The sequence below is a fragment of the Protomyctophum bolini genome, assembly GCF_963924005.1.
Source record: "Protomyctophum bolini genome assembly, chromosome: 22".
NCBI lineage: Eukaryota > Metazoa > Chordata > Actinopteri > Myctophiformes > Myctophidae > Protomyctophum > Protomyctophum bolini.
Genome location: NC_137883.1, coordinates 27,353,810 through 27,380,166, shown reverse-complemented (window position 1 = coordinate 27,380,166; position 26,357 = coordinate 27,353,810). Strand labels below are relative to the sequence as shown.

Here is a 26,357-nt window from a genome sequence, read left to right as displayed (position 1 = left end):
CGTGCGTGCGTGCGTGCTTTCGTGCGTGCGTGCGTGCGTGCATTCATGCACAGCTAAATAGCTAATCCTGCAAAATACTATGATTAAAATACCTGGGCTCATGAATCAATTCGACAGAGCAAGACCCTATAAAGTAAGGAAAGTGCTCACGTGGAGAGCTCTATATGGCAAGGCCAGTGTATGGAAATCCAACCTTCTCTGCTTCTTCTCTGCGATGGTAGTGTTCTACTAACTGAATGCTGTACCCTGAAGCCTGGCCTGAAAATAGTCTTCGTAAAAAGCCACAGGATTATTTTAGAAATTAATTTTTGCCTATATAACTTGCAACAAAATTGGGTTTAAAATCTAATCCTACGTGGTCGCTCCGATCCCTTACTGGTGAGAGTAGAATAGCACTGAACCTCCAGTCCTCTTCGTCTCCCATTGCCCAAGTACAAATCAGGTTCATTTGGTTGGCTTAGTTTCCTGGAGCCATGTTAAAAAGAGCAGAGTAAGGGCAGACATTTTCAGTAGCACCGAAGAAACGACTTTAGGACGGTACCCGCCCCCCCGAACTTCCAATGACGTCACATTGTAGGCTCTACAGAGCCGAACCGACTTTTATTCGGCTCTAAAATAGGAGTATGAATCGGCCCTAACCCAGCTCCCTTTACGAAGCTGTTGGCCACTGAGCCTGTTGGTCAGCGGGCCTGTTGGTCAGCGCAGAGCGTACAGCAGCAGCAGAATGGTGCAGACACCCATGACTCCACCTAGGATGAGGGAGTCTCGCCTCTTCCGCAGGTTGATTCGTCGGATGAGGCTGTTGATGGCCGGGAAATCGTCGGAGAAAGTGTTGACCTTTCCCCGAATGGACTTGAGCACGCCCCTTTGTGAGGTTATGTTTTCCTTGGTTGCCATGGCGATAACTATTGCGTCATCCATCAGCCTGTCGGAGCTTCTCAGGTGTTCGTGCTCCGACAGGAACAGCTCCAGTCTTCTGTCGTTCGCCGCGGAGCCACTTTCGTACATCTCCATGTCCTTTCTGACAGATCCCAGTAGTTCCTCCCTTTCCCGGGTGGCCAATACGTTGCCTTTGGTTTTGTGGAATTCGCGAGTGTAGTCCTGCAAAATGTCTCTGTGTCTCTGGAGCGTGTGCACGAGAGCCGTGTTGAGAGACGCCGCGCCACAGTTGCTGGTGTACTCTGCCATCTTGTCGTTCACCGCAGCGAGTCCGACCAACAGTTGTTCAACCTCTGCTGACATGGTGTCAAAGATCCTGTCCTGCGTTGTTGAGTTGTTGAGCAAGGGGGTCGTCGTGTCTGACGATTTTCCTCGACGGCCATCATCACCGGAGCTGCCGTAGCCGGCGCAGAGTTTACTGAAGGAGACCAGCTTCTGGTCCAGCTGGCTCTCCAACCGCCTGGCCTGCCTCCGCAAATCCTCCCGGTAGTTGTTGCTGCTTTCTGACATCTGTCGTTTAAAACGGTGCGCTGGTGAGCAGCGCTCATTGGAGAAGATATTTCCTGCAGATAAGCTCTGCCATCTTCTGATGACGTCATAGTGATGACATCAGTGTGGAACTCCATATTTGAGCTAAATTAATTCACAAACGACCGCCTGGTCACTGAGGCCAGGTAGGTTATGGGCAGCATGGACTTTGTAGTTTTGTGTATGAGCTACTGTTCTTCCTTCCACTACAGTTACAGTATATACCAGTCCTGTTCCTGAGATGCACCGGACCAGCCTAAACCTGGCTCTAGGCACGGTGGAACCCTGTTGTGTTAAGAGTTATTGGTGTTAATGTGAAGTGGCTTGTTATAGTCACACATTTTGGGCGCAAGTTCTTGGCCAATCGGGATCAAATATGAGATATTGGACAGATCCGTCTTGATCACATGACTATAGAGATAATGCGTAGCGATTTGGGTGATGCATGTGCTCCGCAGAGCACCCCGACTGGGATGATGTCGGCCCTTTAAAATAGTGCTTCTGAAAGTGAGGGTCCTCAAGGGGTCCTTGAGAGGATTCCAGGGGGTCCCCATGCAAAATCACTTTAACCACTTCATCCCTATCTTCTGCTTTCAACTTGATCTACAAGCTCATAGCACGCCACCGAGTGGCGCGCTACGAGCTTGTAGATTTTTTGAGAAATAGTAAAAATGCAGCACAAATCTTCAGAGCGAAGGTTTTTATTTATTACGACGTCAGGCCTAAATGGCGACCCTGCAAGGAGCCCTGCAGATAGATATACCATAACTGCAGGGCTCGCTGGTCCCAGGAGGAGCTATTCCTGTAGCAAGAAGGTGATGGCCCCACATTGAATGCTCTGAGCGCCAGCCCAGTGGAAGGATTTCAGGATCTTCCTGTGAGACTATTTCCTCAGCTGTCTGCTGAGGCTTAGCTTTCTTTGCCACAACCTCTGTGTGCATTTTCCATGACAGGTCCCGTCGTGGAAAATTAAAGTTAAAAACATTCACTTTGAAAGAATATATATTAAAAGATTTGCGCCACATTTTAACGATTCTTCTAAAATAGCAGACCTACAAGCTCGTAGTGCGCCACTCTGTGGCGCGCTACGAGCTTGTAGATCTGCTATTTTTCAATAGCTAAATTATAACAATGTTTAAAATACCAAAAGGGGTTCCCGCCCAAAATGGGTAAATTACTTTTGATTAATTGTATTATTTTGGAGAATAAAAAATGTATTTGATTAATAGTGTGATTAACAACTGAAACCCTATTTTATACAACGGATGATCTACAATAACGACAGCTGATTTAAAAGCTCAGGAGGCGAGACATTGTGAGCTTGTAGATCAGCTATTTTCAATATTCTGGTATCAATTTAGTAAAATTAGCATTTTCTTATCCATCCATCAACTACTTATCCGGAATAGTATAGTTGATGGAACATTTTGAAACATTTTCAATATTTCCACTATTTTTCCAACACATTTTGAGGAAAAATATGGAATATGCCGTTGACCATAATACATTATTGTGTATTTTAGTTTTTGTCTCATCTGCCCCGTGCAATTCTTGTTTACATGCCTTAAAAAAAACCTCACAATTAAATCCGTCCCTGGGTGTACATTGTGTGCAAAAAGTATGCTGTGGCACTACTGCTGCAAAGTTCACTGCCAGCCAGGAGTCTGTAGAATGCACCCAGAATCAATATTCAATTATTTGTTGTTTATTTATTTCGCCTAATTTCATGTGTTGATTCATCAGTTGGACGCTTCATTGTTTCTTCAGACCTGCATAGCGGTTTCTTCACTTTAGTATCCTATAGGATTCTGGAGGACCCGCTAAACACATTTCCACTGGTGGAAAAAGTACTTTTTACTTGCAATACAGACATACTCAAAAGAACCAACATTAAAAGTACTCGCTACGCTGAATGTTCCATTTCAAGTTTTCAAAGGTATAAAAATCCTTTGAAAATAGCCGATCTACAAGCTCACAATGCACATTGTGAGCTTGTAGATCAGCCATTTTCAAACTAAACCTTCATGAACCGTCGTGTATGTATAGATCGTGTAGATCTGCTACTACTCTTCGCAAAACAAATGCACAGACCTAGAATCGAGCTCCGGGGGGACTCCAGTCAACTAAGTAAGTACAGTATGTAAGAAGAATGTTCTTAATAAAAAAAGGAACAATGTCCCTTTAATTATGGGGAGTATACTGCAATTTCTCCGAGTAATCTCTGTGAAATGTACCCTCTCTGTCTTCAGTGTTCAACTAAACACTCAAGGGTCTCAGAGTGAAGCGTTTTAGTACTCCATTCAAAGTGCTGACTGCAGCATTTAAGGTCAGAGTGGGAAAAACACTGATCTCTGGGAAGCTGTTAACGGCTCCTTTTTATTACCCCGTACAGCCTTCCTCACTCACACACACAGCAGCATCCTCCTCTTCACCACCGTCCGCAACCCTCTCTCTCTGTCTGGCTCTGTTCACGTTCATCACGCATCCTCTCTCTCTCTCTCTCTCTCTCTCTCTCTCTCTCTCTCTCTCTCTCTCTCTCTCTCTCCATTTTATTGGCATCTTCTATACACCTGTCTCTCACACACACACACACACACGCACACACACGCACACACACACACAGAGCAGGGAGATGCAGGCGTTCCCGTGGTGGTGTGCGGGAGGGAGCGGACAGAAGCAGCCGCTCTGACACGGCGTGGTGTGACGGACGCATCGCACGCCAGGAGGACGGGAGAGAAGGAGGAGGAGGAGGAGGAAGAGAGGAGGAAGAGGAGGAGGAGGAGAGGAGCACACATCCCTGAAAGGAGGAGGACAACGGAGAGAGAGAGAGAGAGAGAGGGGAGAGGAACAGACCAAAGACTACAGGAGGGGAGGAGAGACAGGCAGCCATGTCAAACCAACCTTTGGAGAGGAATGGTGTGGTGGTGTGAGTAGCACTAATTACTATCTCTCTCTTTCCCTCTCCCTCTCTCTTAACCATCTGCCTACCTCTACCTACCTACTGTATCTACCTACCTATACCCACCATCTACCTACCTATCTACAGTACCTACCTTTACCTACCTACCTATACCTACCTACCTATCTACCTACCTACCTATACCTACCATCTACCTGCCTGCCTTCATCTATCCATGTATGTTGTCCCTCTGGCTCGCCCCTTCTCTCACTCTCTCTCCCCTCCTCTCCATCCGCGGGAGGCTGTGTTGTCATGGGAACGGGAGCTCTGTCATGGTGAGGCTGTGGTGCTCAGTCATGACTAGGAGACACGGTATCTATCGGCTACACCCCTCTTCTCCACCTCTGGCTTTCATCCCCCTCTCTCTGAGATATCTCCCTCTTTTCTACAGTTCACCTCACTCTCTCCCTTCCTGTCTATATCCCTTATCCCGTAGCTCTTTCCCTCTCTCACGCCCTCTCTCTCTCTCTCTCTCTCTCTCTCTCTCTCTCTCTCTCTCTCTATCTCTCTCTCTCTCTCTCTCTCTCCATCGTTCTTGCATATGCACTTCCTCAAACCATGGGTTTCTTTATGTCTTCACAACATGCGTACTGTGCGCGGGCGTGTGCACGGCTGCACGCATGACTGTCTGACTGTCTCCATGTGTTACATAATATGTACTGTATGTATGGACTGTGTGTGTGTGCGCGTATGTGCGTGCGTGTGCTGGTTTCCATGCAGCAGATTAGAATGCAGACCTAGCTCTTAACACTGTAAAATCTTTAGTGTTAATTTAACACTAAGAGTTGGTTACAAATGGACCTGCGTGGGCCTATTTGGTGAACAAACCGTGACGAAAATATCAATCTGCATTATTTTATATATCTTTTGATAATATACATTTTCAACAACCAAAAAATATCAGATAATGTTCTGAATACAATCCCCCTGTTTTAAGTTTATAGTCAGTAAATCATACGTTATGTTGATTGGTCAGCATATTTTGTTTCTATCTATTAATATCACACGCATGAATATGTTTGTTTCCATCATAGACAGTGAGTGAACCTCCTGTACTACTGTACTACTGTATGTAGTAGTACGGCAGAGTCGCTTGCCAAAAAGCTCACAATGCATAATGTAGAATGGTGCAGTCGATACACTTGACCAGTCAGATGTGCAGAGTGCTGATCAGTGTACAGTAGTAGTTTGAGAGAGATTAGCTCCGGCCGACACACACACACACACACACACACACACACACACACACACACACACACACACACACACACACACACACACACACACACACACACACACACACACACACACACACATACATGCAGCTCTGCTTACACACACACACACACACACACACACACACACAGCGTGTTGAGTGATGTAGTGCTCACCTTGACTCCTTGTATTTGAAGCCCAATAAAGGCCAAGCCAGCTGGGATCATGGTATAGTTATGGATTCAGATCAAAGGTTGAATAGCCAAATCAAGTTCATAATAATCTTATTATTATGAGTTCTTGTGATTTATGTATTTTTACACTTAAGTCTACAAAAATATAATTATTTTGAAGGTGCTGTTTTGTGCACCATGCATCCTTCCTTTTGCATATAACTGAAAGCGATTGACCTGATGAAATGTGCACTTGATAAATCACACTGAATAATACATGCAATGAATGTACAGCAGGTCAAAATGAGAATACAATTTTAGTCTCCCTGACAAACTCTGCTATCCACCTGAGTGAGAATGATTTATAGTTCTAGTGTTTGGTGTGGACGGCCTTTTAACACAAAATCAAAGGACAGGGCAGCGCACCCCTAGCAGAAGCTATCCATTCTCTAAGCACACAGCATAAAGAGTTGGCACACAGACAGCCAACAGATATATGGCAAAAGGGGCAGAACGGGATCTTCTCCCAGGCTTATGAGCTAGCTGTGCCAGCTGGCTGATTGCCAACTAGGTCCAGGTGCTAGTGTCAATCCACCGACCACCTCCAAAATACACTGGGCACTGCCAGAGAGAAATACTAAATAGCAGTATTAAAGGACTACAGCGCTAATGACCTAGATTATCCCAGGAGGATAGATATTATATGAAATAATAATCTCTATTTGAAGCCTGTGATGATGATAGGGCTAAAGGTGGGTGGTGGTGAAGTGGGTGTGGCTGAGGGGCCCAATTTCGAAGATGTTGTCCCCTTTGTCCAATATTCCCCAACTACCCGTCATTTCTCTGTCTCTCTCTCTCTCTCTCTCTCTCTCTCTGTCTCTGTCTCTCTCTCTCTCTCTCTCTCTCACTCGGTCTCCCTCAGTCTCTGAGTTGTTCACTGATTCAGCAGAAACATGAGATATTGTTTGTGGTCTTGTGGAGTGAAAACATCACACTGGAATAGCCCATTCTCTGAAACATACACGCACTTGCGTGTGCGCGAGCATTACCGCCGGCACACACACACCAGGGAATGTGTGTGAGACGCACGCGAGCCTCGCCATGTACACACACACACACACACACACACACACACACACGCATACAAAAATTGAACCAATCCTTTTTTAAAGCCTGTGTATACGGGGCTCGTGTTATATCCACGTGCCTGGTGTAGCCGCTATTATTGATATCAGTTCTTGTATCTTTCCAAACGCACTGTACGCACGCAGTAAATTCCATGAATGCGCACACTTTGAAAAGCCTGGTGTAGTCCGGGCATCAAAGTGAGTTAAATTCTGTGTGTGTGTGTGTGTGTGTGTGTGTGTGTGTGTGTGTGTGTGTGTGTGTGTGTGTGTGTGTGTGTGTGTGTGTGTGTGTGTGTGTGTGTGTGTGTGTGTGTGTGTGTGTGTGTGTGTGTGTGTGTGTGTGTGTGTGTGTGTGTGTGTGTGTGTGTGTGTGTGTGTGTGTGTGTGTGTGTGTGTGTGTGTGTGTGTGTGTGTGTGTGTATGTAATGTGGCCTTCTGGAGTGAGTGTGGAAATAGTGGCCCTCTCCATCATCAACTCATCCTCACCCTGGCGTAAATCATTCATTCACAACTGTCTCTTTTTGAGTGGTGCATCCACTCCAAGGAACAGCAATGTCCGTGTTCACCTATGTGACGTTAATGTGTGTATGTGTTAATGAGCACCAGTATGACTATGAGTACCAGTAGGGGCGCTGTTGTGCCAGAAACAGAGAGAGAGAGATAGTGCTGCACTGTTGCCTGCTAATGAGAGAAAAACACATCACACCCGGGTGTGATTTATTCTTTTCATAATCGCAGAGCAATCATCCCTCCAGGGGTGATGGATTAGAGTCCCTTCAGGCTGGCCAATTACAGCACCCCTGCTTGCTCGTACAGTACAGGTCAATGTTAATTAAACATCAATACAGTATATACATTTATTGACGTGGCAACTAACCGGCAAATCATAAAAGACCTTTTTAACCCCTTTGACAGATTTTAGATGCAGATGATCAGAAGAGCTTTCACCAAAACTAAAGCCTGACCAATGCCCAATTTTGGAGAGTCATAGACCGATAGATTGACCAATGTACTTTTTTAAATTTTTTAATAGTTTTTTTTTGTGGCTTTCGCCTTTATTTGATATATTTTAAGTGGTGCAACCACTTCCTTAAGTAGCTTTGTGTGTGGCTGGCTCAGCTGGCTGGCTACCTGTGTCTTAGCACGGAAATTGCATTTGGTTGGTTTTCAAAACCAAGTGTAACTGTTGTGCAGCCTAACACAGACATACATATTAACTGTTTATATGATGATTTCAGGTGTATTAGTACAGTACAGTACAGTACAGTACAGTACAGGGACCCCCTGGGGACCCCAACATGGTAACTCTGTCATTTCTCAACCGTTTCGGACACGGCCGGCTCGCCGCCCCCCTGGGTGTGTTCCTGGGGGTCTGGATCTTCCGGGGACCCCCACACGGAGGTCCACCACTTACAGTACTTCACATGGGTGTGATTTTTTTTTATAGACAGAAGGGTGACAGGAGGGGGGGGGGGTTGCCGTCGGGATCGGGAGTCGAACCAGCGGCACACTGCCAGACTGGACTTACCAGCCAGGGTGCCTGGATCGCTGAGCCACGGCCCAGGCCAGATTGACCAAAGTTCTGACGGATATTTGGATTCGGGCTCTTATCACTCTAACCAAAGCTATAGTCTCTATAGACTGAAAGCCTCCCTTTACCTTTAGCATCCCGTGGCTGTCAATCAATGGCCTATAGATTCTGAGGTGTGTCCAACTGAGTGATCATGATGAATGGACCCTGGAGGACGTCGATGAGGGAGAGCTGTTCAGACACTCAGAGCACCAGAACAGAAACACCAGTCGGATTATAAGACGGCACATTGTCTTCCCAATTGTGGTGTAATTACCGCCCCCCTTTCAGAACGACGAGGGCACCAGGAAACAATTCCCCATTCATTTTCCCCATAGACGTTTCAGGCAAAAATCATGACAATAATCAATTTTTTGGGTGGCGGATCAGATAATTAGAAAGACGAAAAAACACTTTTTTGTTGTTTTTCCTTCTTTCAAATTATTTTAAACAACACTAGAAGGTAAGGAGCACTTTGGAATCAAGCCCATGGAAAACGCAACCCCCAACTACCGATATTTACAAGCGACTTTACAGAAATACAAGGCCAAATAAAAGTCGCTAAGCAGACTTTGGCAACACAGGTTCTCAGACGAAGGTCAGACTATGCAGGCCAGGCAAGGTCTGTCTCCATTCAGTTTACATTACAGTTCAGTTGCAGGTAACAACAGGTTGTCAACTTGTGTAGCTGTAATGTCAATGACATGAAGGACTGTTCCCCGTCATACTCATGCACAACCCGCCAAAACATTCTCATCACATGGCCCACACAGAAAGATGGAGAGAGGTAGACATACATGTATATCAGAGAGAGAGAGAGAGAGTAGTACTAGAGTAGAGCCAGGCATGCCGTACTGTCCTTTTATGGCTGTACGTCATACAATGTATGTGCATACGTCATTGTTATCAAAGGAATGCCTCCATGGTGGAGATTTGCACTCTTAACCCATTTTGACCTGGGAACGATTCTGCCACTCTAACCATCCAAGTCTGAATGCACCTTTAGTGCACCTTTTTACCTGAGCATGAGATTCAAAGTGGTTAATATAGTCACATTATATACTTGGTAAGAATCGTCACTTAAACATTCTTTATAACTGCTGCAATTAAGTCCCAACAACGTTTGTCTGCTTGCACTTGTCGAAGTTAGTGACAAATAAAAATGTGAGCTTGTAGATCGGCTATTTTGCAATTATTTATGTCTCAACTTCTACAATTTCAACTAAGGGGGAAGGGGGGGGGGGTATCCCAGTTAGTTCAAATTATGAATGATTATTTGGTGGGTCGCAGCCTGAAAAGATTGAGAACCATACTAGTGTCTTTTCTGTTATTGTGAGGAACACTTTCGCTGATCGACAAGCTCAAGACGCATCGCATCACAATGCGTTGTGAGCTTGTCGATCTGCTATTTCCTCACAATACGAATGCTGGCTTTTATGTGGTTAACAGAAGTCGAAAGGCCATATTTAATGCTTATGGAATGCTTAATCATTAAATAAAATGCTGTACAAAGGCAGAATAAAAGGCCAGAGCTTTAATAGATGTGCATCATGCAGAGAGTTGTAGAGAGATTCTAAGCTGAGGACATGATTATCAGGTTTATGAAGGCAAAACGCATATGCTTTTGATCACATCGCCTCCCCAAGGAAAACAAACTATTAATAGGTACTCTATCCAAAACGCATATGGTGTATTTGGGGAATTTCTGAGGACAAAATAAGGATGGGCAGGCACGATTTAATTTGTCAACAGCAGGAACTGACGAGTGGCAATTGGAATGTAGTCTTGTAAAGCATGTGTGCTGCAGATTATGTACTATTATTTAATATTATTACTACTATTTCTACTACTACTACTAGTACTACTTTGAAATTGAATGCTATATTAGCAGCAATTATTATTAAAGCAATGTAGTGTGTTAGGTAGTGCAGATGTAGAGATACAGTAGATGTATCTAAAGTAGATGGAATATTATTTTGGAATGTTAGTTTGCCTACAGGTGAAGTCCTAAACCACACAAAATGCTAAATGCATAATGAAAGATTAACCATGCATTAACAAGAAATGTAATTAGTGTGCAGTATATTGTGTTTACTGTACTGTATCTCACTGCAGTGTGAAACCGTGTGTGTGTGTGTGTGTGTGTGTGTGTTTGTGTTTGCCAGACAGACAGACAGACAGGCGACGTGGTGGATATATGAATGGATAGATAAATAGATAACATCACCTACTCTGCTGCCCCCCCCTCTTCCTCCCTGGAAGCTATATGAAATATAAATGAGGCAGAAATATGTCTGTTTAGGTTAATCGTGTGTGTGTGTGTGTGTGTGTGTGTGTGTGTGTGTGTGTGTGTGTGTGTGTGTGTGTGTGTGTGTGTGTGTGTGTGTGTGTGTGCATGCAGAGAGAGAGGGGTAAACTGGTATTTTCATTTCTTTCTTCCTTTCTTGTGTGCACTTCTTATTTGTGTATGTGCGCGCAGGAGACTATGCAGTGTTTGTGTGCACGTGTGTGGTTGTGTCTTTTAGAAAGACGTGTAACAGCCGCTTGTAGATGTGTGTGTGTGTGTGTGAGAGAGAGCGAGAGAGAGAGAGAGAGAGTGTGTGTCTTCCTGCCTCTGGTTCCACATCTGGAGGCCATTACCACTGGGCTGGGAAGAGATGGGGGAGGCGGGGCTGGGCTAGCTGTGTGGTGCATGAGGTCATTGCGTCGTCGTGGCGATGCAGAGGAACAATGATGCTGTTGTCTCCGACAACGACCAACCAACGCTACTGACGCCACAGATGGAGTTTGTTTCGGGGGGAGGGGGGCCTAGCCAGGGGTTGGGGGTGTGGGGGGAGGGGGGCCTAGCCAGTGGTTGGGGGTGTGGGGGTGGTAGGCAAGGAGGCAGAAACTACGGAGAGACATGCAGAGAGTCATATCTAGAGAGAGACAGACAGACAGGGATATCTAGAGAGAGACAGACAGGGATATCTAGAGAGAGACAGACAGACAGGAAGTGATATCTAGAGAGAGACAGACAGACAGGGATATCTAGAGAGAGACAGACAGACAGGGATATCTAGAGAGAGACAGACAGGGATATCTAGAGAGAGACAGACAGACAGGGATATCTAGAGAGAGACAGACAGACAGGGATATCTAGAGAGAGACAGACAGACAGGAAGTGATATCTAGAGAGCGACAGACAGACAGGGATATCTAGAGAGAGACAGACAGACAGGAAGTGATATCTAGAGAGCGACAGACAGATAGGAAGTGATATCTAGAGAGAGACAGACAGACAGACAGGGATATCTAGAGAGAGACAGACAGACAAGAAGTGATATCTAGAGAGCGACAGACAGGAAGTGATATCTAGAGAGAGACAGACAGACAGGAAGTGATATATAGAGAGAGACAGACAGACAGGAAGTGATATCTAGAGAGAGACAGACAGACAGGGAGTGATATTTAGAGACAGACAGACAGACAGACAGACATGGAGTGATATCTAGAGACAGACAGACATACAGGGAGTGATATCTAGAGACAGACAGACAGAATGTCCCAGTTCAAAATGTGTACAGAATCTTTTGAAAATAGCAGATATACAAGCTGCGACGCATTGTGATTATTGTGAGAGAGATAGAGAGGAGAGAGAGAGAGAGAGAGAGAGAGAGAGAGAGAGGGAGCAAAGGGACCTCTCTGGACTCGTTCTTATTCGCACACTCTGGAGTTGCAGACCTGTGAGGGTCCATTTGGACCCCCTCAAGGAACCCTGAGGGTACCTGGACGACACTTTGAGAACCGCCCATCTAGAGAGAAAGACAAAGAGTGATGTACTTAGAGAGAGTGATACAGACAGACAGACAGAGAGTGAGACAGACAGATAAGTGTGTAAGAGAGGTTAGATTGTGATGACAGACGGAGTATGATGTGGTTGGTGGTTGGTCGACTCTGTATATCCAGCTTAAACATACACGAAGAACCGTGGCTGAACCATGATAATAATAATCATGCAAGTTCGGTAGGTCTTACAAGACCTACCGAACTGTGCAGATCTTGTAAACACCCTCATTCCATGCGTCCACATCACATACATGACTGCAGATAGATAGCCACTCGACTTTCATTGCTAGCTTAATGCGCTGCTTTTGTGGAATGCTCGATTCCGATTGGGCCAATCACTGCTTTCTGTGGTCCGTTATTTCCTGATAATAACAGACATCTGTTCTCGGATTCGCTTGCACAGCGTCTGTTTACGCTGCCGTGGCAGCAGACACTTGTGTGAGCAAATTAAATCATTTCCCTTTTCATGTAATATTTCATTACCAATTTCATTTGTGTGCAAGTAGTCCTATAATATTACATGCCGTGTTCGGTGCAACAAGTGAACTTCGTGTTATTAACCACTTTATAAACCCTCTAGACTTAGTAAACCCAACCTGAGTTTCAACCAAGTGGTTTCAATGACGAGTACAAAAGCCCTGGGGGGGGGGGGGTCGGGGAGTGTGTGTGTGTGTGTGTGTGTGTGTGTGTGTGTGTGTGTCACCCCTACCGTGTAATAATCCCCATGTGGGCGCTGGCTGCTACAGCAGACAGTACTGTATACTACGCTTTATTTGTGATTTACTCCAGTCTTGGCAGCTGCCGTATAGCTTAACAAGACAGACATTTCAGCAGCAGCATACATTCCTCGTTCTCAGTGTAATTCAGTGGTTGTTATGTCAGCGTGTGTTTTTGTATTGCTGTGAAGTGTGTGCGTGCGTGTGTGTGTGTGTGTGTGTATGTGCGAGTGCGTGTGTATGTGCGAGTGCGTGTGTGTGTTTTCCCCAGAGACGTAGACGGGACTGCTGCTGTTTCTCCTTATAAGGACCTCTGCATCTGAGGAAGGGATGAAAGAAGGGAAGGACAGATGGAGAGGAGAGGGGCTAAACTCTGGGAAACGGGGAAGTGGGGCATTGGTTTGACCCATTTAAATTAACACTTCATACCTTCCTGGATACACTTGTGTCAATATGTGTGTGTGCATGTATTCATGGTTGACTCTGTGTGTGACATACGTACGTGTGTGTGTGTGTGTGCGTCTGTGCGCGTGCATGCGTGTGTGCGTGTGTGCGCTCATGCTTGCGTGTGTGTGCATGGAGGTGAATCATGTTTGCATGCGCAGTAGAAGAATGCATTCATGTTCCAAGGACATTAAACACTCATCTGCACGCACTGACTCACTGAGACACACGTCACCTCTGTGCTGCTGTACCTTCATCCAGCGGTGGACAAAGTCATCCATCCCACTGTATTTAGTCACGACACATTTAAAAACATGCTGTCCGACCCACTGTCTGGGTAACGGTGGTCTCCACTCTGCCCCAAACCAACCAGACCCACTGTCTGGGTAACGGTGGTCTCCACTCTGCCCCAAACCAACCAGACCCACTGTCTGGGTAACGGTGGTCTCCACTCTGCCCCAAACCAGACCCACTGTCTGGGTAACGGTGGTCTCCACTCTGCCCCAAACCAGACCCACTGTCTGGGTAACGGTGGTCTCCACTCTGCCCCAAACCAGACCCGCTGTCTGGGTAACGGTGGTCTCCACTCTGCCCCAAACCAACCAGCAGACCTCAGCAGTTTTAGAGACTGTTATCGTGACGACTAGGCTACATTTAAGTAGCATAAAGACTCAATTGGGAGGAAAATAAATCAAATAAAGAAAATAAATTTGCACGAGTCGGGAAGGGCGGCCTAGGGCGCTAGTTCCCTAAGGGCCGCCTGTGTGTGTGTGTGTGTGTGTGTGTGTGTGTGTGTGTGTCGTAATGGCTGCTAAAAACTCAGCTTCCCATCATGCACCTGTGCACAGTGTGAAGCTCAACAGCGCCACGTTGTCACCTGTTGGTACCCTAAACCAGGGGTTCTCAACGTTTTTGGCTGAGGCCCCACCTCCCTCCCGACCCCCAATACAAATTGACCGCTACAATCACCTTAATAATAGAGAAGATAATTTGCCGACCCCCAGGTTGAGAACCCCTGCCCTAAACAGACAGACATAGGGAGCCTAAACAGACAGAGAAAGGGACACGCATTGCTGTGCATTGGAGTGTCTGCACCACTCAAAAAGAAGAAAACGTTGGGTCATGGTGCAGTGGGTCACTGAGTCTGCTTTGAGTCTGAGTCTGCTTTGCTTGTGGTAGCATTATGCTTTTATTATTGCCAGTGCAGTGGACTATGTCATAGGTTGTCAAGAGTCTCTTTAGAGATGGTGAGCTCCTTTTTCATGAATTCTAAGCAGGTCCTCTGGACCCTCTTGAATCCTCTTCAAGATGATATCTCCCGTTGACCTGGTTTGGAAGTCAAAGTGTCTCCTTTACGAGTAGATACGTTAGCGACTTCGGCATGCAGCGTTGAGGCCTAAGGGTGTTTTCATGATTCTCCACAATTTTTTTTATCACATTTTTGTGAGGGGCATGGGAGCTCAATTGATTATTTAACCTTCATAGATACACAAATTCACCGAGAAACAGTCACGCAATGACCCAACTATAACGGAGAAACAAGGTTTCTGCCTGACGGCAACGGAATACAGTGGCCAAACACAGTTTGATGTGAATATGATTCCATATTCCACAACTCTGGCGAGTGGTGCGACATCGTCTTCAAAGAGCCTGGTAGTCTTTTATCTCTGAAAGTGTATACTGGACTTTTCAAGGGTCTGTGTCTACCATTTTGACATTCTCCAGTGTTAAATTAACATTCCAGATTTGCTGTGTGCATTCTTCCATGGGGGGGGGGGTGCTTTGCTTGCATTCAAACCTCTTAGAAAGGCACTGGGCTAAAAATGCACGGCAACCAAAAATAGAGTCCAGAGAGCCTGGACAACAGGACTGACTCTGTTCCACCAGACTGACAAGGAGGGAATGGCACGGGGACAAACCTTGTTGTCAAACTGAGCGGTGTGCTGGTCGCTGAAGGAACAGATAGTGAGTCGACTGATAGTGAGTCCCTGGAAATAAATACGTCTGAGTTTCCGAGGCTATAACTGCATAATGACGTGCCCTGTTCGCTTGCAGCTGGATACTATAGTTTTGCATGCTCTGCCCTCAATTTCCTGTCTCATTGATTGATTGAATGAATGAATACTTTATTAACAGGTTGCAGAAAAAAAGCACAGGAAAGTACAATTCAATATAAGGTCTGCTAAGAGGATTTAAACCCCAAGAAAGACGGACTCTGACTCCCTCTGTTTATCTGTTTCTCTAGCGAGGAGGGGGATCTTCTGCGGATTCCGTCATTCTTCCGGGTTCTTGGAAACGCCCCCAGCCAGTTTAGTTTAACTGAGGTTAGGTTTAGGTATAATTTACTGAGGTTAGGTTTAGGCATAGTTTTACTGAGGTTAAGGTTAAGGTTAGGGTTAGGTTTAGGTATAGTTTTACTGAGGTTAAGGTTAGGGTTAGGTTTAGGTATAGTTTTACTGAGGTTAAGGTTAGGTTTAAGTGTAGGCTGTCAATCACAGCGACTGGCCAGTCACAGCGCACCCTCTACGTCATTCTGTACTCAACCCGAGGAAGGAACCATGCTCGCTTTTCTCTATCTCTCCCTCCATTGAATACTATGAAAAACATGCTGATTCCTTCTTCAGCTGCTTATATAAAACATGAAGCGCATGCCACAGGTCTTTGTGTGGCTTATAGTAGACATAAATTAAGAGTAACTAAAATGGTAACAATACAATTTATAGGTTAAATAATCCTGCTGGGATTTTCTAATAGTGGAGGGAAGGAGTTGGCTCAGAACAGGAAATTGCTGCTGGCATGACTTGCCTTTGTTATTACATTTGCTGCAATTGTAACTGCTTCATCCTATTTCTTTTTTCCCTTTTAAACCACACACCTTATGCAGTATGCACATATGTGCTATTACATCTACTGCTATGTTTAACTGCCTCATTCCATTGCTATTTTTAACCATGCCACCATGTATACATTTTTGCACTGCTCATATTGACAGATGGACCTGTTTCCACCTTCCACATTCTTTTTTAAATTCTCATTAACATTCGGTCCGGTATACAGCTCGCTCGTACTATAACTGTTCAGTGTTGGGACATTGAAACAAGAACAGAACACTAATGTAAAGAAGAGAGAGAACGTCATCTGCAAACTGTTAATGCACTGCACAGATACTGTCTGAGTCCAAGCAGCTCCCACAGCCTTCAAACATGACAAATTGCTCTCTTGCTTCGCGTTCCCCTACTTTTGCTCTTTTTCACTCTTTCTTCTCTCTCTCCCTCTCTCTCTCAGCCTCTCTTTCTCTTCCTCCTCCTCCTGCTCAACCCCTCTCCAAAAGTCTCCATGCTTTCGTTCCCTTTCCCTCCCTCTCTCAAATCTCAGCTGCTCCTCCCATCAGCTGCCTAATCATACATGGCTTGTGCCTAAAAAAGAGAAGGAGGGAGTGGACAAATGGGTGGAGAATGAGAGAGAGAGAGAGAGAGAGGGGGAGAGAGAGAGAATGCAACTGGCAGGCTGGAGTGTGAGGCACATGGCCAGTGAGTGAGAGATCTTTCCTTTCTTCAGCACATGCTGCGGTGCTCTCCTGCGCTGCTGCCTCTGGTTGGGATTATTGCTGCTGTACTCTGGACTGGACCCCCTTCTCTTCCTCTCCCCTCTCTCTCTTCCTCTAATTTCTCTGTCTCTCTCTCTCCCTCTCTCTGAGAGCGTCCCGGCTCTCTGACTCAAAATCTCACCTCTCTCCTTTCACCCCCCTCTCCTCTCCTTCCTTTCCTCTCTCCCTCGCTCTCCGCAGGATGTCGTGTGAGGAGGCCCAGCTCCACAAGGAGAGGCTACAGGCCTTGGCGGTAAGTAGGTCTGTCTCTGTGTGTCCGTCTGTCCGTCTGTCCGTCCGTCCGTCTGTCTGTCAGTCGGTCTGTACTGTATGTAGCTCTGATCACTTTGTATGTCAGTGCCCTTGCCCTTCCATCTGTCTGTCTATCCTTCGCTATGTTCATACAGTGACTTCTGTTTACCTTTTTAAACTTTGTCACAGGACTGTCTGACACCAGGTTATCACGTATCTTTTCTGCCCCCAGAATATCTTTGTTTCTGTTCCTTTCACTCTCTCTGTGTCTCTGTGTCAACTCTCTCTCTCTCTCTCTCTCTCTCATTGCTATAAACTTGACCACACAGTAGCTCTTAGGCCCTGTGATGTTTGTGGTGTTCGCTGCTTTGAGGGGGTTGGTAGGCTGGCTGGCTGGCTGGCTGGCTGATTGTTTGCTGATTGGTTTGGCTGCCTGGTTGCTGCAGGCTCAGCTCAGTGGAAAGTTGATGGAAAAATCAAGTTGGTTGGTCTTTTCTTTCTATTTTTTCAGATGTCTGAGGGTGGTGGTGTTAGTATTTTCCAGGGTGGAATGATCTGCAGTATAGAGTGGCGGAGGTAGTGATTTGGGAGGTCATCGTTGCTGATAGGGATGTCATGTTGATGGTGACGGAGGGAGGGATGGGGGGGGGGGGGGGTGGACAATGTACAATGTACAACAGTTGTATGTTGGTTCACTGCCTGGAACTAAATTTGGCGCCAGCAGAGAATAACCACAGCATACCATACCCCACACACACACACACACACACACACACACACATTCATATACACACACACACACACACTCAAGTGTGGGAACAACGGCAGAAGTGTTTTGGCTGCGTTGAAGCATCTGGCAGCTATACATAGAATATATATATATATATATATACATGCACATATATGTACACAATGTCTGTAAGTTTAGCGCATGTAAATACCAGAATATGCACAGAGTCTATTTAAAGTAGGCTATATGTTAACGCCATAACTTACATGTACATACTGTGCGTTCATTACACGTAAATACAAGAATATCCATGATATATTATCACAGAACATGTACACACATGTACATACTGTTTGTACTGAACTATAGGGGGTCTGTGGGTAACGTGTTTGGCTCATAATGTAGGTTTACTGTACACTGTACAGTTTGTAAATCAGGCTTTTCTGTGGACGGTTTCATAATGAAAAGCATAATAATAACGGTGAACATTCTGTTCTGCCAGTAGTTGTCAAAGTGCCGCCTGGGGACCCCCAGGGGTCCTTGGTGGGCGGGGGGGTACTTCTGGGGACCCCCAGGGGTCCTTGGTGGGCGGGGGGGTACTTCTTGTTTATGCATGGATTCGTTGTGTGATTCACTGGGAAACCACGACCTAAAATAAACCATTCCTTCATTCAGATCTGTATAAGCTCATATAGATCGGCTATTTAAAAGCTATCTTGAAACGGAATGTGAAACCGTTTGAATATACTTTTTAAACATTTTAACAACACAAATCTTGTAAGGGGGCGGGGGGGGGGGGGGTCCCTGGCACAGAATATCTTCGGTTGTGGGTCTGAGGCCAAATTCATAATTACTTTTGTGGTCTATATGACATGGAAAAGTTTGACAACTATTGTTGTACACATTTTTATTTGTGTTGCTCAGCCAGGTTCAGGTTCAGGTTTATTTGTCATGTGTATTGATATTGATACAGAGTATAAATACAATGAAAATGATTTTGCTCAGAGCACTCTGTCTTACATACACAGGACATAAACAAACATCTATAGTGCCGTTATCTTGGTGAGAGAATAAACAAGCAATAGAAAAATACCAAGTGATCTTCTTGGCTTATTTCTCCCTGACTCTTTTGAATTGGATTGACTGACTTCTTTATTTATACAAATGCATATACCGGTACATAAAAACACATCTTTCAAAAGGATACAACACAATATCGCTTGAGAGCTTATTTTTTCCCATTGTGGGTGTAAGTAAGTGTGTGTGTGTAAATTAACTGGGTTCCATGCCAAACTGTTATGATAATAGCTAGTTAGCTGTGCTAATTACAAGATAGCCAACGATCAGCTGATCTGATGTGTATCCAGAAGTCTTGGCTCATCTCTTAAATTAGTGTTTGAGGGTGAAGCTGTTAAAATCAGTGATTGAGGGTGAAGCTGTTTAAGCAGGTTTTCTTTTTCTAACTTTTTCTTCCCCTTTACTGTATTTGTTCCCACTGTATTGAAACGAAACAATGCCATGACCGTCTTTTCATTATTTTTGAGTGGTGCAACCACTCCTACAACCAGCAATGTCCGTGTCTACCTATGTGTCTACCTACCTATGTGGCCATGAGCACGAGTATATGACTTATTAGTACCAGTAGGGGGAGCCAGAAACAGAGAGAGGGATAGTGCTGCTAATGAGAGAGAGAGAGAGGCGGGGGGGGACCACTCAGTTCACACCGGTGTGATTTTTTTAAATTTCACCCATTTACACGATTCTACAAATGCCTTCTATATCCTGACAGTTTTCTGAAAAACCCATGTTTCTATGTCAGTCTTTTTCAAACATTTTCATGTCAAGGACCCCAAAAATGATATGTATTTGGCTGCGGACCCCCATCCGAAAATAGTTAGTTAGTTAGTTTAATTTATTGTTCACGTGTGGAAATTTGTCTCTCAACAGCAGTAAAAAAACAAACAACAGAAACAACACTTATTAACACAATTATTTCTTCATGTCAAAAAAGTGCAGGACAACAGTGGCAAATACATTGAAAAACAACAAATCTAGCGAGACATGGTATCATTTAGTGCCTTAATGGCATTTGGGATGAAGGATTTTTTTTTAAATTTGTTGTTCCAGGGACCCCCCCCCCCCAGAAGCAAAGATTTGAGTTAAAAACGTTTACTCTGAAAGGATATACATTCAAGGATTCGCGCCACATTTTCACGATTTAAAAAAATATATAATAATAGCAGATCTACAAGCTCATACCGCGGCACCGAGTGGCGTGGCACTCGGTGCCGCGGTATGAGCTTGTAGATCTGCTATTTTTCAATATCTAAACTTATACAAGGTAATGCCTAAAACACCAAAAGGGGTTCCCGTCCTGAATGGGTCAAGGAATGTTATTAAGATTGTGTCATTTGAGGGTAACCCGACGACCCATCAGTGTACAGTGCATTTGTGTTTCCTATAAGACCAAAGGGGCGACTGATCCCTCTGAACCCTAGCCTTTACACACAGCAAGGCTCACATCATCACCCTCTAACCCATGTCACCCAGCCTGCTCCTTTTAGTAACTTAACCTTCACTAACATGAAGGCTGCTGCACCTATATATTTTCAGGTGTTTCGCACGCGTGTGTGTGTGTGTGTGTGTGTCACACTTTGATAGATTATCATATTGAACTCTATTCCACAACATAATGCATTGGGTTTCTGATTGCTCAGAACTACTTTATTTTATTGCCCCAGACTATCAGCATAGCATGTGTGTGTGTGTGTGTGTGTGTGTGTGTGTGTGTGTGTGTGTGTGTGTGTGTGTGTGTGTGTGTCGGGGTTCAGAGTCCAAAATACTGAAGTCATCTGTGCAAACATTTCACTATACTACAAAGAGGCCTCTGAATGAGCAAACTACAGCGCGCGCACACACACACACACACACACACACACACACACACACACACACACACACACACACACACACATATATAAATGTTTAAATTGTACAGCTGTTTTTTTGGTTTTGTTTGATTTAGAATGATTTGACCATGAATCTGCTCTTATGGGGTTCCCTGGCACAAAATCTTTTCAGATGGGGGTCCGCAACCAATTACATAGACATTTTGGAGATCCGAAACCTAACATTGACATGAAAATGTTTGAGAATCTGATCTAATGTACTGTAATGTTCTTTCCTGGCCATACAACTGTGATAGCACTAACAGTTAATTAATAATGAATTAATAGCGATCTTACTGGAGAGTGTTGACGGAAAGTAAAGCCAGGTGTTGAATAGAAGCAAAACCATTTGGGTCTCGCTTTCAACACCAACCCAGTGTCTGTCTTATATCTCAGCTGTGTGTGTGTGTGTGTGTGTGTGTGTGTGTGTGTGTGTGTGTGTGTGTGTGTGTGTGTGTGTGTGTGTGTGTGTGTGTGTGTGTGTGTGTGTGTGTGTGTGTGTGTGTGTGTGTGTGTGTGTGTGTGTGTGTGTGTGTGTGCGTGTGCTTGCGTGCGAGCTGTGTCTCTGAGTATGCTGCGAGTCGAGGTCGCTCACTCAATGTATACGACTATGCATGCACACACACACACACACACACACAGTTAACTTACATGAGACAATAACAGACTAATAGCTTTGAATGGCTTCCAGGTACTTGCAGAAGCTCTCATTGCAATAACATTACTGACAGCTCTGTTCACTGCAGCCTCAGACTGCCAGGACCAGAGAGACTCCACCAAGTACAGGGCACGTGAGGCTTGCACTGTGGCCCCTGTTCACTGAGTACAGGGCATGTGAGGCTTGCACTGTGGCCCCTGTTCACTGAGTACAGGGCATGTGAGGCTTGCACTGTGGCCCCTGTTCACTGAGTACAGGGCATGTGAGGCTTGCACTGTGGCCCCTTTTCACTGAGTACAGGGCATGTGAGGCTTGCACTGTGGCCCCTGTTCACTGAGTACAGGGCATGTGAGGCTTGCACTGTGGCCCCTGTTCACTGAGTACAGGGCATGTGAGGCTTGCACTGTGGCCCCTGTTCACTGAGTACAGGGCATGTGAGGCTTGCACTGTGGCCCCTGTTCACTGAGTACAGGGCATGTGAGGCTTGCACTGTGGCCCCTTTTCCAACAAAATAACTTTGACTCTAGAACTGGTTCCGTTCCAGATTCTTGGAACCTTGGTGCTTTCAAGGAACCGGCGGCCATTTTTTGTTTCCAGACTTCCAGTTCCGAACCGACTTTTAGGGTTCTGAGCCAATGGAGAGATTAGAGCGCGCACACACACACACACACACACACACACACACACACACACACACACACACACACACACACACAGTAGGCTACGCTGTCTGGGGTCTGCAGCTGACAACCTAATGATGTGATTAATAATTGATGATTATTATTATTTCAGTGTCAGCTCTTATAAGTTATTAACCATCTGTCTGGGGTGATGTCATTGCTTCCAGCAGGTCATGTTTACTACCATTGCAACCGAGATCAGCTTGATATTTTAGGCAATTTAGTCGATTAGCTCATCTTTTTCCAGAACATATGTACTGTTCTGAAATCTTTTCATGTCAGGGACCGCGGGCCCCCATATTATATTATATAAATATTTTGTACCAGGGAGTGGATACCCGTACAAGATTTGTGTGAAGAAATGTTTCACAAATATTCCAAGCAAAGTTACAATCCAAGCCAGAACACAATCGATACATTGATTGTTAAAAGTGGCTGGATTAAACAATTTAAAGCCCTCAAGGTGTTAAAGACGTAGGGAAATGAAAAATTAAATGTTCACACTTTTAGAGCATATCCGTGGTCATATGGGCATACCCAACAATCTATGCCAAAACAATGGAAGAATTTGTGTATTTTTATATCAAAAGTCCATAAAATCCAATTTTAATGACGTCCTTTGAACGAAAACGTGGTGCGTAATGACGTGTCGCCTCCTGCATTAATATAAATGAATCTTTATTTCATTCCCCTGGTTTATTCGCATTGCTGCACACAGCTGGTTTTGATTACAGAACTACTCTGTTCATAATCTCATTCAAGATGACGTCCAGACAGTGTATTACTCGTTTTAAACGTAATCATCACGCTAAAATATGTATCTGAAAACATTATAGGTTATCTCTGGGACATGTAAACAAACTTCCTACACCCTGATGGGATGCGACGTTCTGATTGGTTCAAAAACACACAGCTTTCCGTTTCAGAGTGAAACTTCAAAATAAAATGCTCCAAAAAGCCATTGCACCCCGTCTTTAAATGAAATGATGCAAGGGTCTACTCTGCAATCCACCAATCGGTGTAGAACAATGGAACCAAAAGGATCTGCAAGGGTCTATTTGGTTTTACTAAAAGAACATTGAGGATTCCACTATGCCAAAGAACCTGAAACATTTGAGGACAATTAGCCATTGCCCACCATATGTTTTATTCACTGACAATTCTTTCATCTTTCGCACTAGAACACAATGAATTATTGTAGTTGCAAGAAAGTACAGTGACATTTTGGTGCACAATAATGAGTATACTGCTGAGTTAAGAAATTGTGTATGTTTTTATTGATATTATTATTATATTAAGACATCCATTCCATACATTCCATTTAGGGCTGGACCAGACATAGACGAAAGGCATCATGAACTTAGTAAAACACAAACTCTTTCTAAAAGAATATTTAATGTGTTTTTAATTTGAGTTATAGTGGCCAATTATGATGTTTTTGGGCGGGAAACCCTTTTGGTGTTAGCATTATGTTATCCTTTAGCTATTGAAAAATAGCAGATCTACAAGCTCATATAGCGAGTGGCGCGCTACGAGCTTGTAGGTCTGCTATTTTAGAAAAATCGAAGAACGACTGACATACTAGAAACATAGCTTTTTCAGAAAACTGTCAGGATGTAGAAGACATTTATAGAATCGTTCCCAGGTCAAAATGGGTTAAGGCACTTTGACAATGGAGAGGGCCACTACATTTACACAATATTATACTGTCGTAGCAAAAATAGCCGATCTACAAGCTCAAAACGTGTCGCACGGCGATGCGTTTTGAGCTTGTAAATCAGCTATTTTTTGCTAATATTTCAATTGAAAGCCTGAATTATGTTTTGCAATTTTTTTTTATTGGAATCCTGAAAAGTAACCTTTTTACCGGTATTTAATTTCAAATATATTTAGCGATATAGTTGTTAACTTTATGAACTAAAATACTAAATACATTTGACATAAAAAAAAAAAGACAAGATTTTAATACTACTCATTAAGCTACTAATTTAGACTAACACGGGTCATGTTTGCATGTTTGGAATTGTAAACAGCTGAAAGCTGAGTGGGGGCCACCAGTTGCCCATGTATGTCTTACAGTATAAGACATCAATGACGTGTGTGTGTGTGTGTGTGTGTGTGTGTGTGTGTGTGTGTGTGTGTGCGTGTGTTCTCTACGTGTGCGTGCGTGTGTTCTCTACGTGTGCGTGACTGCGTGTGTGCGTTTTCAGAGTGGTCCGGCCGGCCACACACAGACATAGATTCCCACAGCTGGTGGTTGGTTATAGAATGCGGTGCAGGTCAGGTTTCCATGGCTACTAATTGGTCAGATTAGTGAACAGTTGTGATGTCATGTCGTTAAGTCCAGACCTATAATCAGTGTGTTATTATCATGTAATTACAGCAGTCTGACGGGGCACAGGGTTCTTCTGCATGCATAACTTATTCTTATGCATGCTGATGTATATTCACACATTTATATGCATGCTTTTGCATATAGGCTACGCATATAGGCTACGGCTACGCATATAGGCTACGTGTGTGTGTGTGTGTGTGTGTGTGGGGGGGGGGGTGTGTGGGGGTGTGTGGGGGTGTGTGTCTGTTTGGCAAACTCTGTGGTTTTAACATCAGGAAAGTACTTCATCTTTATAATTAGCTGTTGCCCAGTGGCCTGCTAGCCACAGGACACTTGACAAAGTGTGTGTGTGTGTGTGTGTGTGTGTGTGTGTGTGTGTGTGTGTGTGTGTGTGTGTGTGTGTGTGTGTGTGTGTGTGTGTGTGTGTGTGTGTGTGTGTGTGTGTGTGTGTGTGTGTGTGTGTGTGTGTGTGTGTGTGTGTGTGTGTGTGTGTGTGTGTGTGTGCGCGCGCGCTGTAGTTTGCTCATTCAGAGGCCTCTTTGTAGTATAGTGAAATGTTTGCACAGATGACTTCAGTATTTTGGACTCTGAACCCCGACACACACACACATCTCTCTCACACTCACACACATGCACACGCACACCCACGCACACACATGCTATGCTGATTGTCTGGGGCCTGGGGAAATGAGGAAGTGAGGGGTAAAGGCGTGTTTGCGTGCTTGTGTATAGAGACAGAGAGAGAATGACATGTGCAGATGTCGATGTGTTTGATCATCTGACGAAGCACAGCATTGATCTGGAGATGTTTGGAACTCCAGAAGAGCAGTACTGTATACTTGTTTTTGTCTCCTTGTTGACAGCAGTGAGAGACAGAGACCTGACCTGACATGGCACTGTGGGGGGGGCTTGATGCTCTAAATCACTGGTTGTGGTTCCCAACCTATTTTCCTTGGATCCTCTCACATCTGACAAAAGCGGAGACCTCCTCACACACACTGGCGCGCGCACACACACACACACACGCACACACACACACAGACGTCTGACAGAAATGTCCACCGGTTAAGCCCTGCGTACCTCTCCTATAAGAAGAGTATAGCAACAAAATTGCAGGGTTTTTTTTTTGCTTTTGGAGTTCACTCTGTTTCCCATTCTGAATAGACTGTTGGTATCACATGGGAACACACAGGAACACCAGACAGTGGTTCAAAGTTGTACTTTATTGTGTACAGGAAAAAGGCAGACTGTACATGTTTTCCCCCTTTTTTTTTTAACTTACTTTATACTGTATGATGATTTGCTGTTTTCCATATAAGTGCACATTTTGTACGTCTTTAAATGTTCTGATGAATTGACAATGGAGGACCCTGATGTAAACAAGTCTTAGTGCTTTATGGTTTCGTCCTCAAAGTAGCAGTTTTTATTGACTTTGAATGAAATCAATCAAAGTTACATAAGAGCAAAACTTGGCCTATATATTATGTTTGGCTTCCTTGGTGGATGTGGATCAAAGCAAGTCATGATGATTTTGTGTAACGGCATGTTTAAAATGTTGGACTCCCTCCAAACAGACACGGCCTCATGCAGGGACGTGTCAGAGGGGCAGGGGCTGAAATCCCGTAAGAGGGCACTTTTGGACAGAAATAGCGAATATTGCAGCTGTGAG

The 26,357-nt window shown here is 44.6% G+C and overlaps 2 protein-coding genes across 2 annotated transcripts in view; one reads left to right on the top strand and one right to left on the bottom strand.

Annotated features, from left to right (window-relative positions):
• Window positions 1-696: 696 nt before the first annotated feature.
• LOC308309739 (Golgi SNAP receptor complex member 1-like) lies at window positions 697-1,449 on the bottom strand (the record flags this gene model as incomplete). The annotated part of the gene is made up of 1 exon (XM_080755656.1): window positions 697-1,449. The coding sequence occupies one exon, from the start codon at window positions 1,447-1,449 to the stop codon at window positions 697-699; it is 753 nt and encodes a 250-aa protein (XP_080611782.1).
• A 2,885-nt stretch (window positions 1,450-4,334) lies between these two features.
• palm2akap2 (PALM2 and AKAP2 fusion) overlaps window positions 4,335-26,357 on the top strand; it is a 117,368-nt gene continuing 95,345 nt past the window's right edge. Inside the window, exons 1-2 of the mRNA XM_080756404.1 lie at window positions 4,335-4,393; window positions 17,287-17,338. Coding sequence (XP_080612530.1) covers window positions 4,356-4,393; window positions 17,287-17,338 — 90 coding nt within the window. The 5' untranslated portion in view covers window positions 4,335-4,355. The remainder of the gene's footprint in view (window positions 4,394-17,286; window positions 17,339-26,357) is intronic.